The 15,329-nt window shown below is 52.1% G+C and overlaps 1 protein-coding gene across 2 annotated transcripts in view; it reads right to left on the bottom strand.

Annotated features, from left to right (window-relative positions):
* Nucleotides 1-15,329, bottom strand: part of Ccdc88c (coiled-coil domain containing 88C) — a 120,157-nt gene that overhangs the window by 41,866 nt on the left and 62,962 nt on the right. For both annotated transcript variants that reach the window (XR_006149432.1, XM_042692561.1), the window contains exons 5-10: nucleotides 13,712-13,770; nucleotides 12,875-12,958; nucleotides 9,501-9,641; nucleotides 9,065-9,249; nucleotides 8,503-8,584; nucleotides 8,060-8,218 (exon numbers count right to left, since the gene is read on the bottom strand). Coding sequence is in view for 1 of the 2 variants with exons in the window: in XM_042692561.1 (XP_042548495.1) it covers nucleotides 8,060-8,218; nucleotides 8,503-8,584; nucleotides 9,065-9,249; nucleotides 9,501-9,641; nucleotides 12,875-12,958; nucleotides 13,712-13,770 (710 nt within the window). In the remaining variant the exon portion in view is untranslated. The remainder of the gene's footprint in view (nucleotides 1-8,059; nucleotides 8,219-8,502; nucleotides 8,585-9,064; nucleotides 9,250-9,500; nucleotides 9,642-12,874; nucleotides 12,959-13,711; nucleotides 13,771-15,329) is intronic.

The following is a 15,329-nucleotide window of genomic DNA, read 5'->3' as shown; positions in this document are numbered from 1 at the left end:
CAAAGTGATGAGGATGTCATGGGATGGGGTGGGGCTCTTGTCTTACACGCACAGGCCCTGAGTTTAATGCCCAATCAGAAGGAAAACAACAACAAAGACACATAACTCAGGAGCCTCAGGATCTCCCACAGGCCAGGATGGCAGTAGGCTATGATATCTTAATCTCACTGGACAGACAAGCCGACTCCGCTGAGAGCCTCAGACCTCTGGAGTGGGTTTCCATAACAAACCTAGAGAGACTCTAGGTTTAGTCTGTTCCTCTCCATTCAACATTCACCAGGGTGCTGGAAAACGGCAATCAGACAAGCTCTCGTTCAACACGCAGTAGCTATTGGAGTATTTCAACATGCACCCCTGGCAACACAAAGTGCCTGGCAGCTTCTGGGCTGTGTGTGTGTGTGTGTGGGGGGGGGGGGGGTTGTTAATGACAGCCCAGCAGCGTAAGCAGATGTGAACCCCACAGACAGGTGGAGGCCCCTAATGCTGCCACAGCGCCAAAGCGGTCGGCACACATCCACATCTCTGTGGGGCCATCTTCCTTTTCCTTGTCTCTTGACCCCTGCATTTTGGCCACACCCCCTCACAGCTTATTGGCTGGGAACCTGTCCCTCCTGAGACAGGTTCTGTGCCCTCAGATCCTGAGGGACAGGGAGCGGCTGGTGTTTCTGCTCATGAATCCAAGTCCAGTTCCTTAGGCTCTGCACTCGCCCATGCCCGCTCCACCTGTCCCCTCCCACTCACCCCTCACAGCAGCCCTCAGGGGAAGCGAGACAGATGAAGGACCCATGCAGGTAAATGAAGGCGAGCCCAGGTCCAGAGGGTCTGTGCCCTGGGAAGACCCATCCTCACCAGCTTTGCGTGGGGGAGGGGCTGAGGCTGCTACTAATAACGTGAGTCAGGGCAGAGCACAAGGAGGAGATGTGAGCAGGAGAAAGGCCCAGCCTTCCTGCTGTGGCCTCTGTTCCCCCACACACACACCAGTTCCCTCCTACGGGGTTCTGGCAGGGTCCACCTGCCTGTGCTCCCCAGGGTGCATGTTCTCGGGCCCTCACAGCCAACTCCTATTCGGCCTTTAACACCAGCCTGAGTTGCCCCTCTGAGAAGTGCTTGGGAATCCACTCTGGCCTGCTCAGTGATCGGGGAGATCTCAGCAGAGGCTGCCTGCTGTTCCCCTGGCCCAGAATCCCCGGGTGGGACTGCCATACTGCTCTTGTGAGATACTGGGGCATCAGGGTGGCCCCGGAAGGACTTGGGGGCACTTCGGCCAGGTGGGATCAGCAGGCCACTAGAGTACCCCTGAAATGATTTCTAACTAAACAACCTCCAGGACACTGGCTGACAGAAATGTCCCACTGCCCTGCACACCCACCATCTCAGAAGCCTGAGTGCAGAATCGTAAACTGAGGGATCCCCAAAGGCTGGGGTACTGGGGTGAGGTCAACTCCATAGACTTGGCACCTGCCCATATCAGCAGACCCCTCCCCCCCAGGGCCCTGACCCCAGCCGAGCTAGGAGACGATTTAAAGACCTGACTCAGAGCCTAGCTGACAGCGTGGCCACAGGCCGGACTCAAGGGCTACTGGGAGGAAGCAGAGACCAGTGCAGGGCTCCTTCAGGCCCACAGAGGGCGCCAGCCCAGGGACCAACGATCTGGATTTCTACCTTCTAAGGTGAAGAGGACAGAGACTCCAGGATGGTGCTTAGGACTCCAGCTGTGAGTTATAGTCACATCCTTTCATTTACTTATTTACTTGTTTATTGTATTGGTCCTGGAGCTTGAACTCAGGGCCTGGGCCTGAGTTTCTGTACCCTGAGTTTCTGTGCTCAAGGCTAGTGTTCTACCACTTTTGAGCCACAGTGCCATTTCTGGTTTCTTGGTAGTTCACTTTCCTGTCCAGGCTGGTTTACAACCTCAATCCTCAGATTTCAGCCTCCTCAGTATCTAGAATTATAGGTATATGAGTCACTTACGCCTGGCTTATAGTCACTTCAGATTCCATGGGACCTGGTTCAATCCAGAACTCACCCACAGAGCACCCCCTGCTAATGGGTAAAAGCTGGTTGCCAAGAGCTGGGGACGGGGCTCAAAAACAGAACATTACTCAGCATGCAACAAAACTGAGACAGCCGGGCATCGGTGACTCACGTCTATCTTCCTAGCTACTCAGGAGGCTGAGATCTGAGGATCAAGGTTCAAAGCCAGGCCGGGCAGGAAAGTCCATGAGACTCTTATCTCCTCCAATAAACCACCAGAAAACCAGAAGTGGCGCTGTGGCTCAAGAGGTACAGCGCTAGCCTTGAGCTGAAGAGCTGAGGGACAGCGCCCAGGCCCAGAGTTCAAGCCCCACAACCAAAAAAAAGACCCCAAAACAACAACTCTGAGACTGATCCCTAGCACAAAACTAAAAAAAAAAAACAAATCAAAACAAGGAAAAAAATTCTGGTGGGGGGAGACCTTCTGACACGCCAGGAGCTACTGCAAACCAGAGGGGATTTGCAGTCAAACCAGGAGCTACTGCAAACCAGAGGGGATTTGGAGCCAAACCAGGAGCTACTGCAAACCAGAGGGGATTTGGAGCCAAAGAGACAGCCTCCTTGTCCTGAGCGCTGCTCACAACACACAGCAAGAGAGCGGAGGAGGAGGAGGAGCTGGTGGGGGCCAGAGGGGAGGGGAGCTGGCCACTGCTCAGGGCCGCCGACCTCCTGCTCTCTCCTGCTCTGAAAAGATCAGCCTCCATCACCTCCTATTCATCAGGCCTTTCAACCCCGGGAACTGCCTACTTTAAACACCGCTTGTCCTGAGGAGCGTGCAGGGACCAGACCTTAAAAGAGCAGGAGAAAGCAAGACACAGAGTCCCACACTGGAACACGGTTGTCTGTGTTCCAAGTATTCTTAGCAGGTTCCTGGATTTTAATGTTCCCTGCTTACGACGGGAGCCCTGAGTTCTGGGCCTCCTTGGGCACACAGTGGCAGCCAGACCCCCTCTATATAAGCACCTTTACTCCCCCTCTCTCCAACCCCTTCTTTCTTCCCTCTTGTGTAGCTCGGGCTTGTTTGCTGGCAGCTGGTCAAGGCTCAGAGGACGCCAGCTGCATTCCAGTCCCAGCCCACCTGCTTAGCAACTGCAACAGTGGGCAAGTTACAAATTAACCTTCCCTTTTCTCATCTGAAGAAAGGAGAGGGACCAATCTCTGCTGCTACACCTTGCAGGGCCACCACAAGGCTGAAACACAGCGTTAACACTAGGGCTTAACCCTTGCTGGCTCCATAACAGTATGGACAGTACTGCTCATTTAAAAGCCTTACTGTGGATTAGGAAGATAGCTCAGTGGTAGAGTGCTTGCCTTGTGTGCATGAGGCCCTGGGTTTGATTCCTCAGCACCACATAAGCAAAAAGAAAAAATCCGGAAGTGGCACTGTGGCTCAAGTGGTGGAGTGCTAGCCTTGAGCTGAAGAGCTGAGGGACAGCGCCCAGGCCCAGAGTTCAGGCCCCACGACCAGACCCAAAAAAATAAAAAATAAAAATAAAAGCCTTACTGTGCACCTGCTCTGGACCAGACAGCCAGCCTGTAAAGAGCTGGATGGGGATTTCAGGTCTGCGAGTTCAAAGTCTCTGTACAACTCCTTGCAGGAGTTGTACAAGAACAGCCAGAGACAACAGATGGGTCTAGCTGTGTTCTGATAAAACTTCATTCATAAAAATCAATGACGGCCTATCTGCACTCTACTTTGTTGGATCTGTAGTAGCCAGGTGCTGGGCAGAGAGTGAGCGAGGCACAGGCTCATCTTCCCTGGTCTGGTGAGGGAGACAGGAAGATGCATCACAGTACCACATGTACAATGCTGCCTGGAGTAAGGGGGTTTGGGGAGGAAATAGTGAAGCAGGAGACTGGAGATGTGGTCTGAGCTTGAGTCACCCAGCTGTGCAATGGCCTAAACTCTGATGCCTGAGTCTTAAGGTCTGGGAGAGGGAGGGAGGTGGGGGGTGGCTGAGGAAGCACCTGTACAAAGAGCCACAGGGGACCTGACGGAGCCAAAGGACTCATTGGACCGGGCAGCAGGAATGGATGTGGACTTGTCGTCCACTGAGCCACTGGATGGAGGGGTGACATGGCTAGTGCAGATTTGGGAAGCATCCCGCATGCAGGCTCTGCAGTAACCCACACAGGCATCTCAAGAGGCCAAGGAGGCTGGGCATGCGCATACCTCTGAAGAAGCCTGATGCTGATATCAAGAATGGGAGGTGGGAATGTGGGCCCAGAGGATAAGACCCTGGGCCCAGTCCAGGCAGGGCGAGAGTGGGGGAAAGACAGGAGAGAGGGGCTGACCCGGGATGTGACTTAGCCAGAGTGAGATCTAGAGACAACACGGAAAGATGATGCAAGCACTAGACACGTGAGCTCTGAGATTCCTGCGGACGACGAAGATGGACAGAGGCTGGAGAGCAGGAGGGAGACCCAGAGTAAGGACGAAGGCCCTGGACTCAAAGCAACACCATTTTCCTGGCTCCTTCCCTACTGGAGGGGATAGAGATAGGAGAGGAAGATCAACCTGGGGTCAAGCCAGGCCTGGAGAAGGGACACTGGGCTGGGCCTCACCTCCAAGCCCACTCTGAACCCAGGGCAAGCTTCTTAACCCTTCCAGATTCTGGGCACACCACTGTCATCTTAGGGGTAATGACCTTGAATTTGGGGTAGGACATACATGTAACATACTCAGATCATAAACCCAGCTCCTAAGTACTGGGCCCTTGCCCCGAATGACCTCACCCAACTCTCTGGCTGCCTCCTTTACCACAGGCTACTCTCTGCTCTGGGAGTTTCCTGTAGGAGGAAAGGCTGGCTAGGATAAACTCACTGCTGATAGGGCTGCCATGGTCTCTTGGGCTCAGGGACAATAAGACTACACCTGTACCCCTATATAAATGACTGGTCCAACACCAGCCAGGAGCACTGGGCCCAGGGAGGTCTCTGCCTCTTGGGCTGTTTTGCAGGAAGCCAACAGTGCTGAGGAAAGCTGCCAATCCACACAGGAGCCCCTGGAGCCCTGGCCACTTGCCTGGGACACACACACACAGCTTCTGTGCCTTTGCCCTTTGCCTGGGAGGGAAATTTTCAGCCAGTCATAAAATACAAGGAAGGAGAACTTTCTAGACACCATCTCTGGCTCTACCTCCACCTCCTCCCACACAATCCTTAGACCGCAACCCTCTGACCCCAGATGTGGCCTTGAGCGGCACTACAACTTGCAAAAGGAAGTTAAGGGTCAGCTGAGGACCCGCCCACTTCTTCCTCTCCCCGAGAGGCAGATGCTGCTGTCTCTTAACAAATCAGGAGACACACACACAAAAAAAGACCCCAGAAGTTTAAAACCAAATTATACAAGTTTGTGTTCCTTTTTTTTAGACCAAGACAAACCTTGCTCTAACCCCAGACCTGAGCCCTTTCTCTCTCTCCCAGGTGGCCCGAGGGGTGTTCTGAGGGCTGGTCTGGCAGGCTCTCAGGGAGAATGTCAGGGTCACCCACCCTCCCACGCTGCTCCTCAGTGCCGTGTCCATGGGGAGAGCTGGCACGAGAGCCATAGCCAGGATCCTGGTTCTGCTGGCCGACAGGCCATGACTTTTTACACCACTGGTTCCAAAGCCCACATTTCTCCTGTGCCCTTGCTCAAGCTGCAAGACAGAATGTTCCTGACTTCTGCCATGAATTCTTCCCAAGGGTTTGGGGGTGCAGCGAGCTCGGGGTCCTGGATCAAGTGAGACACAGTCTCAGCTCTTAGGGCTCAAGGCTCATAGAGCAGCTGGCTGCAGATGAGCTCTCTACAAGCCCTGCCCCTGCCCATGGAAGAGGGAGGCCAAGGGGTGCCCTGGTCCACCTGCAGCCAGCACAAATCTGTCTTAGGTGGGTGGAGGGGTCGCCAGGAGAGAGCCTGTGAACCAAGACTTCCAGGGCTCACAGGTGGGCAGGGAGGGGAGGGGGGAGAGGGGGAGGGTTTGTGTTTAGGAATGTGCATGTTAAACAGATGCCTGCAGCAACTCTGGTGATATACTTAGAGATGAAAAGCTCCTCGCTGTGGCACACATCCTGAACCATTTATGCTGAAATCTGTGCCTCTTGGCAAAGGCAGAGCCAGCGGGCCATGTACAAGACAAACTCCTATTCCCTGTCTGGGTCCCTTACCCAGACCCAGGCTGCCTTTGTCCAGCCTGCCGGGCTGTCTCAGCAGAGGGGGCAAGGTGAGTCACCAGCCACTCCCATGACTCAGGGAATAGTCCTCAGAGCCTGGCTGTAGCCCACCTGAGCAGCGCAGGGCCTCCAGGGCCCAGAGTGAAACCAGCCTGCTGACACATGCAGGCTCCACCCACAGCAAGGCAGCACAACACTGGGCTCTCAAGACTGTTCAGAAGCCTCAGAAGCCACCAGGCAGAAACTTCAGGACTGTTCCTTTCTTCCATTAAATAAGACCCCTCAGCTCATGCCTGTAATCCAAGGTATCAGGAGGCAGAGCTCTGGAGGACCACTGGAGAGAAATGTGTGCCAGATTCCCAATCTCCAAAGACATTCATCAGAAAGCTAGCAAAAGGTGTGGCTCAAGTGGTAGAGCAAGCAAACCCAAGGGAGGGCGCAGTCCTGAGTTCAAACCCTGGTAGCACAAAAACAAAGTGTCCTCCACATGTGTTAACCTTGTAAATCTCTCCCAGTTTACAAACTCTGCCCCTTACCAGCCACTTCTCAGAGGTTTTACCTCTTTTATCTTTCAAAACAGTAGCAATCCAGCAAGGCACCGGTGGCTCACAGCTGTAACCCTAGCTACCCAGGGTAGCTGAGGATCACAGTTTGAAGCCAGCCCAGGCAGGAAATTCTATGAGACTCTTATCTCCAATAAAGAACTCAGAAAAAGCTTTCATTGTGGCTCGAGTGATAGAGTGCTGCCTTGAGCGCAAAGAGGCTCAGGGACAGGCATAGGCCCTAAGTTCAAGCCCCAAGGCTGGCAAACAAAAACAAAACAGTAGTATTACTATTCTTACTTTTTACATGAGGAAATGGAGTCCTAGCAAATGAGCCTGCAAGAGGTATTGAAAAGGAGAAAGATAAATGGAAAAACAGGGTTTTTTCCTGCCTTTGTTGTTTTTTGTCTTGTTTGTTCATTTATCTGTCTTTGGGAAGGTAAGTGGGGCACAGAAATGGAGAGACAAAGGGTGAAAAATGTTGCAGTGGTACTTATTAGACACTATGTGGAAAATGAACTATACAACTTGTGAGTGGGGATGGGAGGGGAAACTGGGAAAGCGGGAGGGAAGGAATGATATTGTCCAAAAAGAAGTGTACCCTGGGGCTGGGAAGGTGGCTCAGTGGTAGAGTGCTTGCCTAGCAGGCATGAAGCCCTGGGTTTGATTCCTCAGTACCACATAAAAAGAAAAAGCCAGAAATAGCACTGTGACTCAAGTAGTAGAATGCTAGCCTTGAGGAAAAGAAGCTCAGGCAGGGCTGGGAATGTGGCACCATGGCTCAAGTGGTAAGAGTACTAGCCTTGAGTAAAAGAAGCTCAGGGGCTTGGTTGAGCAAAAGAAGCTCAGGGACAGTAGAGCGCTTGCCTTGCATGCCTGAGGCCCTGGGTTCAATTTCTCAGCACCACATAAGCAAAAAAAAAAGAAAAAAGCTGGAAGTGACGCTGTGGCTCAAGTGGTAGAGCGCTAGCCTTGAGCTGAAGAGCTGAGGGACAGCGCCCAGGCCCAGAGTTCAGGCCCCAGGACCGGACCCAAAAAAAAAAAATCTTAAAAAGAGCGATGAGGCAATCAGAAGGTCATCGTTGTGAAGCAGAAGGAAAACCTCTAAGGAACTACGCCTCCTCTCACCTGTCTCATGCTTGGAAATAAAGGAATTAGAGGAAATGCTTTAGGGAATCCAGACAGGCTGGGACGCGAGAGAAGTGGTGCTCTCATCACCTTATGGGGCTCCTGTCCCTGAAATCCTCCAAGGACAGGCCTGTCAGATCAACACAACTGGGGATGTGTCCAAGCCCAGTGCCTCACCCCACACCTGGAGGGGTGCGGCCTACCTCCATGCGGGCCTTGTAGAAGTCCACGTCGTGCAGCTTCTCCTTGCAGCGGACCAGCTCCATCTCCAGCCTCTCCACGCGGTTCGCCTTCTCCCTCAGGGAGTCCAGCTCATCCCGATAGGCCCGGGCTGACCGGGCGTCAGAAGCCAGCTGAATGTTCTGCAAGATAGCAGAAGGGAAATTGCACATCTTAGATCTCCCCAAAGGGGTGGGGGGGATAGAAAGGGTCAAGTCCCTCAAGTGAGGGGGGAGGGGCTTTGGGGCATCCTAGTGGACAAGGAGCTGCATGTGCACACAATGTCACTAAGAAGCACAGTCACTCCCAGGGGAGCCCTCAGGACAATGGTGAGCTGGAATGGCTCAGCCGGACACAGCCATTGCTGCATTCCCGATCTCCCAAACCCCTGGACGCATAGTTGTAGGCCAGGTCAGGCTGGGCTCACCTCCTGCTTGACCTTCTGTAGCTCCAGCACCAGCTGATCTACCTCATGTCTGGTGTCCACAAGCTGCTCCGTCTTGTCCTCCCTGTGGGGGTGGGGGGAGAGATCAGGAAAAGGATGGTGCTACAAAAGTGTTCTTCTCTCCAAATTCTTAATTATCTAACGTCTGCCCTCCAACTCTATCCATCCACTGTATGGGTTTCCTTCTAAGGGTGTGAGATCCCAGTCACAGCCATAGGTCTCTACAAGCAGCAAGTGCCAATCACCAGCTGAGGCTCCGCAGGCGGGGTGAGGTGTAACCTCTCTCCAACCACATAGTCATCCTGGCCCCAGACCCGGCCAGAAAGGGGACAGTGGTCTGCTTCCGAAGACAGCTATTGGGCTGGGAGGAGTCTGGAGCTGGGGAATAGGCCCTCCCTCTCTGTCTGCACTCCACCTGGCCTCAGCCTGAACTAGCTCAAAGCCGCCCCTGCCAGCTCCACACACCAGCAGAGAACTCCCTTTTGCACTAGAATCGTGTCCGTGGCACACCACACTGAAGCCGCACATGCAGCCAGGCACTCACAGCTCCTGCCTGACGCGCCGCAGCCTGGCCTTGGTGTCAGCCAGCTCCACGGCCAGGTGCTGCTTATCCTCGCTGGAAAGGCTGCTGGTGGGGCTGGGCGTGGAGTCGGCGCTGGAGGACTTGATGGGGCTGGGTGGGTGCTGTGCCTGCAGGTAGTCCCGCTCCTGTGTCAGGTCCACGATCAGCTGCAGCAGCAGAGCAGATGGAAGACAAGCAGTAGTACACTTGCTAGGGAGCCCTGTGGCCTAGCACAGAGCCCAGGCCCACCTAGAGGTGCTTGCCACCCTGACCAGCTTCCAACCTCCCTCGGGCATCCCTCAGGGACCACTGACCCCACCAGACCCTGACCAAGCCAGAGATGGAGACAGAGGAGATGAAGGAGGGCGACCATCCCTGAGCCCATCGGGCAGCCACGGTGTCCCTGCCCGAGGCGCACCTCGGTGCACTCGTCCCTCTCGTCGATGAGCCGGCGCAGGTGGAACACCATGCTCCTGGACAGGGCCTCCAGCTCCTCCGGGGCCACGTCCGGCAGCTCCAGCCACTGCAGGTCGAACACGTTCTCCTGGTTGTGGGTCACCTGTGAGCACAACACAGCCCAGCCCTGCAGGGGCTGCCACGCCTGGCCCCGGGCCCATGTGGGCAACCCAGGCAGAGACCACAGCCTGCCTCATACCCTCGCCTCGCTCGCACACTGCGTCCAGCTCATTCTCCAGACTCGGACATTATTAATCATTGTCTGGCAAGCTGGAGCAGAAGGCTCCTCAAGGGAATTTAGACCAACTCCTCCCTGGGGATCCGCTGCACAAGCCACATCATCTACCCCTCGCCCCCAAACACACACAAAACCCAAACCCACTTCTTACAATAATTCTTCTAAAAGGGACTGGATAACAAGGTGTTTGCACTGTAGCTAACACAAAGGAGATGAGGAAGAGGACTTAGTCCAATGCAAACAGGGCAAAAATGTCAAGCATCTTATATTAGAATACCGGGTGTAGAGCCCTCTTGGAGAAGCTATGCACAAACCAAAGTGATTCTTAGGTAAGCTTGTATATCTCAGTCCCACAGGCCACTGAGGAACACCTGCTTCATCTCCTCCCCAGAGCAGGGAGACCTGGTGCATGCCCTCCCATCCCTCCATCCCTCCTTCCCACCCATCCATCCATCCATCCTCCCACTCTCTCTTCTCTCCCTCCCTCCCTCTCTTTCTGTTCCAGTATTAAGGCTCAAATATTGAGGCCTCTTGTTCTTGTCTGGCTTTTTTGCTAAAGGTTAGCACTCTACCACTTGAGCCACAATTTTACTCCTGGCTTTTTGTTGGTTAATTGGAGCTGAGAGTCTCATGGGCTTGTTTACCCATACTGGCTTTGAACCAGGATCCTCAGGTTTTTGAAAGGGAAACAGTATAGCATTCAGTGTGGGAGGGACACAACAATGAGGTACCAGGGGTATACCTCCAGGAAAGTTTCCCAGAGAAGATTCTTACAGTAGATGGAGAGATGGGAAGAATGGCTTTAAAAAAAAAAGGCAAATACAAAACACAAGTAAAGTCAAAGTCCTGTCAAGACACCAGGCTCTCCTCTCTCCCCTCTTAGAAAGGAAAGATCCGGACCTGGCTCATCTCTGAGTGAGATCTCACACCTCACCACATGGTATCCTCAGCCAGGAGCTAAAGTTCCCAGTCTAGTCCTAGGCCTCATACACACCAGGGCTAGCTAGGGAAACTCAGAATCTTAAGCCCACGTGGCTTGCTTCAGGGACACAGACACATGGAGAGCTTTCAGGTCAAGACTCGTACCTCTCCCCTGCCATCATGAGTACTGGGCAACAGAACTTTTCTTTTTCTTTTTGTTGAAAACTGAGACTTGAACTCCGTATCTGATGCCTTTGCTCACTGGCTGGCACTCTACCACCTGAGCCAACATATCTGATCCCACACCAAAACTTTTAACAAGCGCCCAATTAATTCTGAAGCCACCCCCCAGTGCCAATCACTGAATGATCATCACAAAGGACTTGCCAGGCTACATTATTATTTTTTTAATATCCTGCTGTCTGGTCAGAAAAGACAGTGAGAGGCAACGAACTCTTGATAAAGCTCAAGGACCTGGTCACTGGACAGATTCATTTTCAAAACACAGAAATATAAGGAAATTAAAAGAGGCAGAATGGCTCTGAGTCCAACAGATGGTCAATAATGGTTGAAAATACTTATTAAAATACTGACTTTCACTTGATGCCAGCTTGGCCATCTCCCCCTGCCTGCAATAAGCCGAATCTGTCTCCTGCTTCAAATCCTGACTTAGAACACACTACTACCCTGCAGTTCCCAGACGCATCACCTACATCCACTCCAGGGCTGTGTGTTCAGCTGCCTCTGATAATAACACACCAGCTCGTGCGCGCGTGTGTGTGTGTGTGTGTGTGTGTCTGCCCATACTGGTACTTGGACTCAGGGCCTGGAAGCTATCCCTTAGTTTTTTTTGCTCAAGGCTGATGCTCTAGAATTGAGCCACAGCTCTATCTCTGGCTTTTTGGTGGTTAATTGGAAATTAGAGTCTCATGGACATTCCTTCTCAGGCTGGCTTAAACCTTACACATCTTCTTTTTTCTTTTCTTTTCTTTCTTTCTTTTTTTTTTTTTTGTCAGTTGTGGGGCTTGAACTCAGGGTCTGGGTGCTATCCCTGAGCTCTTTCGCTCAAGGCTAGCACTCTACCACTTTGAGTCAGTCACAGCTCTACTTCTGGTTTTCTGATGGGTAGAGATAAAAGTCTCAGACTTTTCCTGCCTGGGCTGTCTTTGAACGGTGGCTGTCAGATCTCAGCCTCCTGAGTAGCTAGGATTACATGCTTGAGCAACCAGCACTCGGGTGCACTTCTTTCTTTCATCTGCAATCTAACGATCCATTCATTTTTCAAGTGGGTGCTTGATCCACAAGAAGGAAAACATATCTTTTTAGCTGATGTGTTCTCTACCAATGTCAAGAGCAGAAAGACCAGGAAAGTCTACCTGACATTCTCTCTCTTTTTTTGTTTTTTGGGTCCAGTTGTGGGGCCTGAACTCTGGGCTTGGGCGCTGTCCCTCAGCTCTTCAGCTCAAGGCTGGCGCTCTACCACTTGAGCCACAGCGCCACTTCCGGCTTTTTTTTTCCTTCTGCTTATGTGGTGCTGAGGAATCCAGCCCAGGGCCTCATGCATGCAAGGCAAGCGCTCTACCACTGAGCCACCTTCCCAGCCCCATGCCTGCCATTCTCTATGGGGGTGACATTCAATGGAGCATCCTCCCAACTTCACCCTGGAGACCGGAGTCTGGGCTGAGGCAAAGATCCCCTGAGCTACTTTCTCTGGACTCCAGGCTTTGAGTACCATGTAGTTCAGCTGTCTCTCGATGTGCTGTGTGTCACTGACAGCAGAGGATGTCACACACTCTCTCTCTCTCTCTTTCAAGATCAACCATCAGCACAGGGTGACATTTGCCAGAATATACTTTCTGGGCCTGTAAATCAAATTCTGAGCCTAAACTACTTGACAGCTCTTAAAAATAGTCTGAAGTCCATATAAGGCAAGAAGAAGGAGACAGAAGATTTGATTGAGGTATTGGTTTTTGTTTTTTTAATTTTCACTCCTACTTTATTTTAGTTTGCTGACGGCCACCTTTCCAAACAGAATCAATTTGTCTGTGGTGTCAGAAGCCTAAGTAAAAACTATTCTCTTGGGTGACGTAGCTTGAAACTTTCCCAGCGTGGGGACACTGGCTACCTGTGTCCTTCCTGCTGCAGGACAGAGGCCACAATGGCACGCCCCCGGTTACCTCTTGGATGTGAGCCACAATGCCAGCCTGGGTCTCGATGTCCAGCTGTTTGATTCTCTCAATGAACTCCTCCTTCCTCTCACACTGTGAAGAGGTTATATATGTCAAATGGAAGCCTTTTTCGAGGAGGGGCAAGCCTGAGGCTCTGTTCACAGCCACATTCAGTTTAAGCATGAACCACCTCCCCTCCCCCCGGCCTGCTTTCTCATTTGTAACAACGCCACTTTGCCCCCTACAAACCCTGGACAGATTTCTCAGGAAGCTGCTCGGAGCTTGTTTCACAAGCCATCACCTTTAACCCCGCCTCCCAGATGGGAATCAATGGTTATGTGGGACATAAAAATCATGTGAAGATGACAGCACCCAGCTCAAAGCAAGGCGGGAACACACCCCTTGTAAGGTCAGACAGGGATTTTTTTTGTCGTGGTGATGGGGATGGAACACAAGGCCTTGCGTAAGCTAAACAAGTACTCTACGACTGAGCTGTACAATTCCCACCTTTGGTGGTTTGCCCCATCACCACCACTGAGATTTGAACTCAGAGCCTTGCACCACTTGCTCTACCACTTGACACACCTCCCCTGCTTGCTCTTTGCTGGCTATTTTGGAAAGAGAGTCTTACACAGACTTTTCTGCCTGGGCTGGCTTCATATGAGATGCTCAGGCTCTTGGCCTCCTGAGTAGCCAGGATTACAGACATGAGCCACCCGTGACCCAGCTTACAAAATCTCAAGTTGTTACACTTTATCTGGCATGAGCTGGGCATGATTAATGCCTCCAGTCCCAACCCAGCGCAGCTAAGGGCAGAGCCCTTCTCCCCATCCTGCCCAGCCCTACCTGGACGGCACAGCCCAGCACCAGCAGCAGCACCTTCTTAATCTCCTCCATGCTCTTCCCTGTGCCAAAAGAGCAACAGTTTTAATTAGGTTCAACTATGTTTGAAATTCATCCTGCTCCATTGGGGTTGAAGGATAGGCCAAAATTAGCACCGTTTTCTCAAAAGGCTTATGCTATGAGAAAACCAAACTCCTGCCTAAGAATTACTGCTAGGTTCATTCTGGTCCTGGGGTGCATGTAGTATACTAGGCAACCTCGTCCTCAGTCTCTCAGCACACACAACTGAGTGTCGATTCTCCCAACACTGGCGTGGCTGTCCAGGCTCAGCACTGGAGCTGGACACCTGCCCTTCCCCCCAGCTGCAGGGTGGGGCTGGGTCACAGGGCCTTTGTCCATCTCCCAACTGTCAGAGATACCAGGGGCAAGAATCAATCTACTATGGCTCAATAATAAGTAAAGAAACCTGTCAATTTTGAAATGCAAACATTTTCCAAGTCTTGTGTTTTTTTCCCTCCAGCATGTGGCCTTTATTTGGCCTAAGACTTGAATCCATAGACACCATATCACCATGTGACACGCCGCTCTCAAGTGTAGAGCGCTGATCAATCACTTTATTTTGGTTTTAGCAGTGGCACGGGGAATGCCCAGCAGAGCTAAGCCAGGCTCCGAGTAGCCTCACCACCCCACCTCCTTCCCCTCCATCGGGCCCCAGATATAGCCAGGTGCCCCTCACACGACTTTGGGCAGATACAAAAGTGCAGCCCTTCTCCATCATCACTGGCTCCTCTCCCTACAGTGAGATCCATTTTGTGGCCCCCCTCTACTTGTGTCCCTCCCCCCACCCCGCCTTGTATCCCCCCAGAGCGGAGAAACAAGAAGGAAGAGCTTTGAGAGCCTTGAGCAGCTCAGGCAGAGGTTGGAATTCAAGCAGAAAATCTTTTATTACTCTCTTCACAGCAAAGGCCCAAAGGATCTAATTATATCATCCTCTAGAATAACTCTGACAACTCGGGCAACCCAACATCCCAGCCTACAGCAGATCAAAGCTGCAAACTAAAACAACGGGGGATGGGCAGTGGACTAACACAGTCGCTAGTCTCCACAGCAGAGGAAGGGGCCTGTGACTCAAGATAGATAGTGATTCAAGACAGCTAACGGCGTGGATCACATATTCAGAACAGTTCTGAGACAGGGTTTACAATGTTCCCATCACAAAGAAATGATCGACGTTTGAGGCGATGGATAACTTAGTGTTCTGAGTTGATCGAAATGTAATGCATAAATGTGCCAACCTCATGCTATAGCTCATAAACGTGTGTCTATCAATCAAAAAAATATTCAAAGGTGAGAATGGATGCTGGCTGGAGAGCTTCAGTGCTGGCAGTCAACACAACTGGTGTTCTGATGGCGAAGAATAGCACACACCAACAGCTCGGAGGCTTCTACCTGTCATCTCAGCTACTACAAGAGGCTCAAGATAGGTGACTGTGGTTCAGCGTATTCCTGGGCAGGAAGCAAGACTCTGTCTCAAAAATAACCAATGCAAAAAGGGACAGGAGTGTGGCTCAGCAGCAGAGTGCTTGGCTAGCAAGTATGAGAATATAAGGCTCTGAGTTCA

Source organism: Dipodomys spectabilis, unplaced genomic scaffold (genome assembly GCF_019054845.1).
Source record: "Dipodomys spectabilis isolate Male_0828 unplaced genomic scaffold, ASM1905484v1 ptg000157l, whole genome shotgun sequence".
NCBI lineage: Eukaryota > Metazoa > Chordata > Mammalia > Rodentia > Heteromyidae > Dipodomys > Dipodomys spectabilis.
The sequence above is the reverse complement of the archived record's forward strand: the minus strand, read 5'-3'. Positions and strand labels throughout refer to the sequence as shown.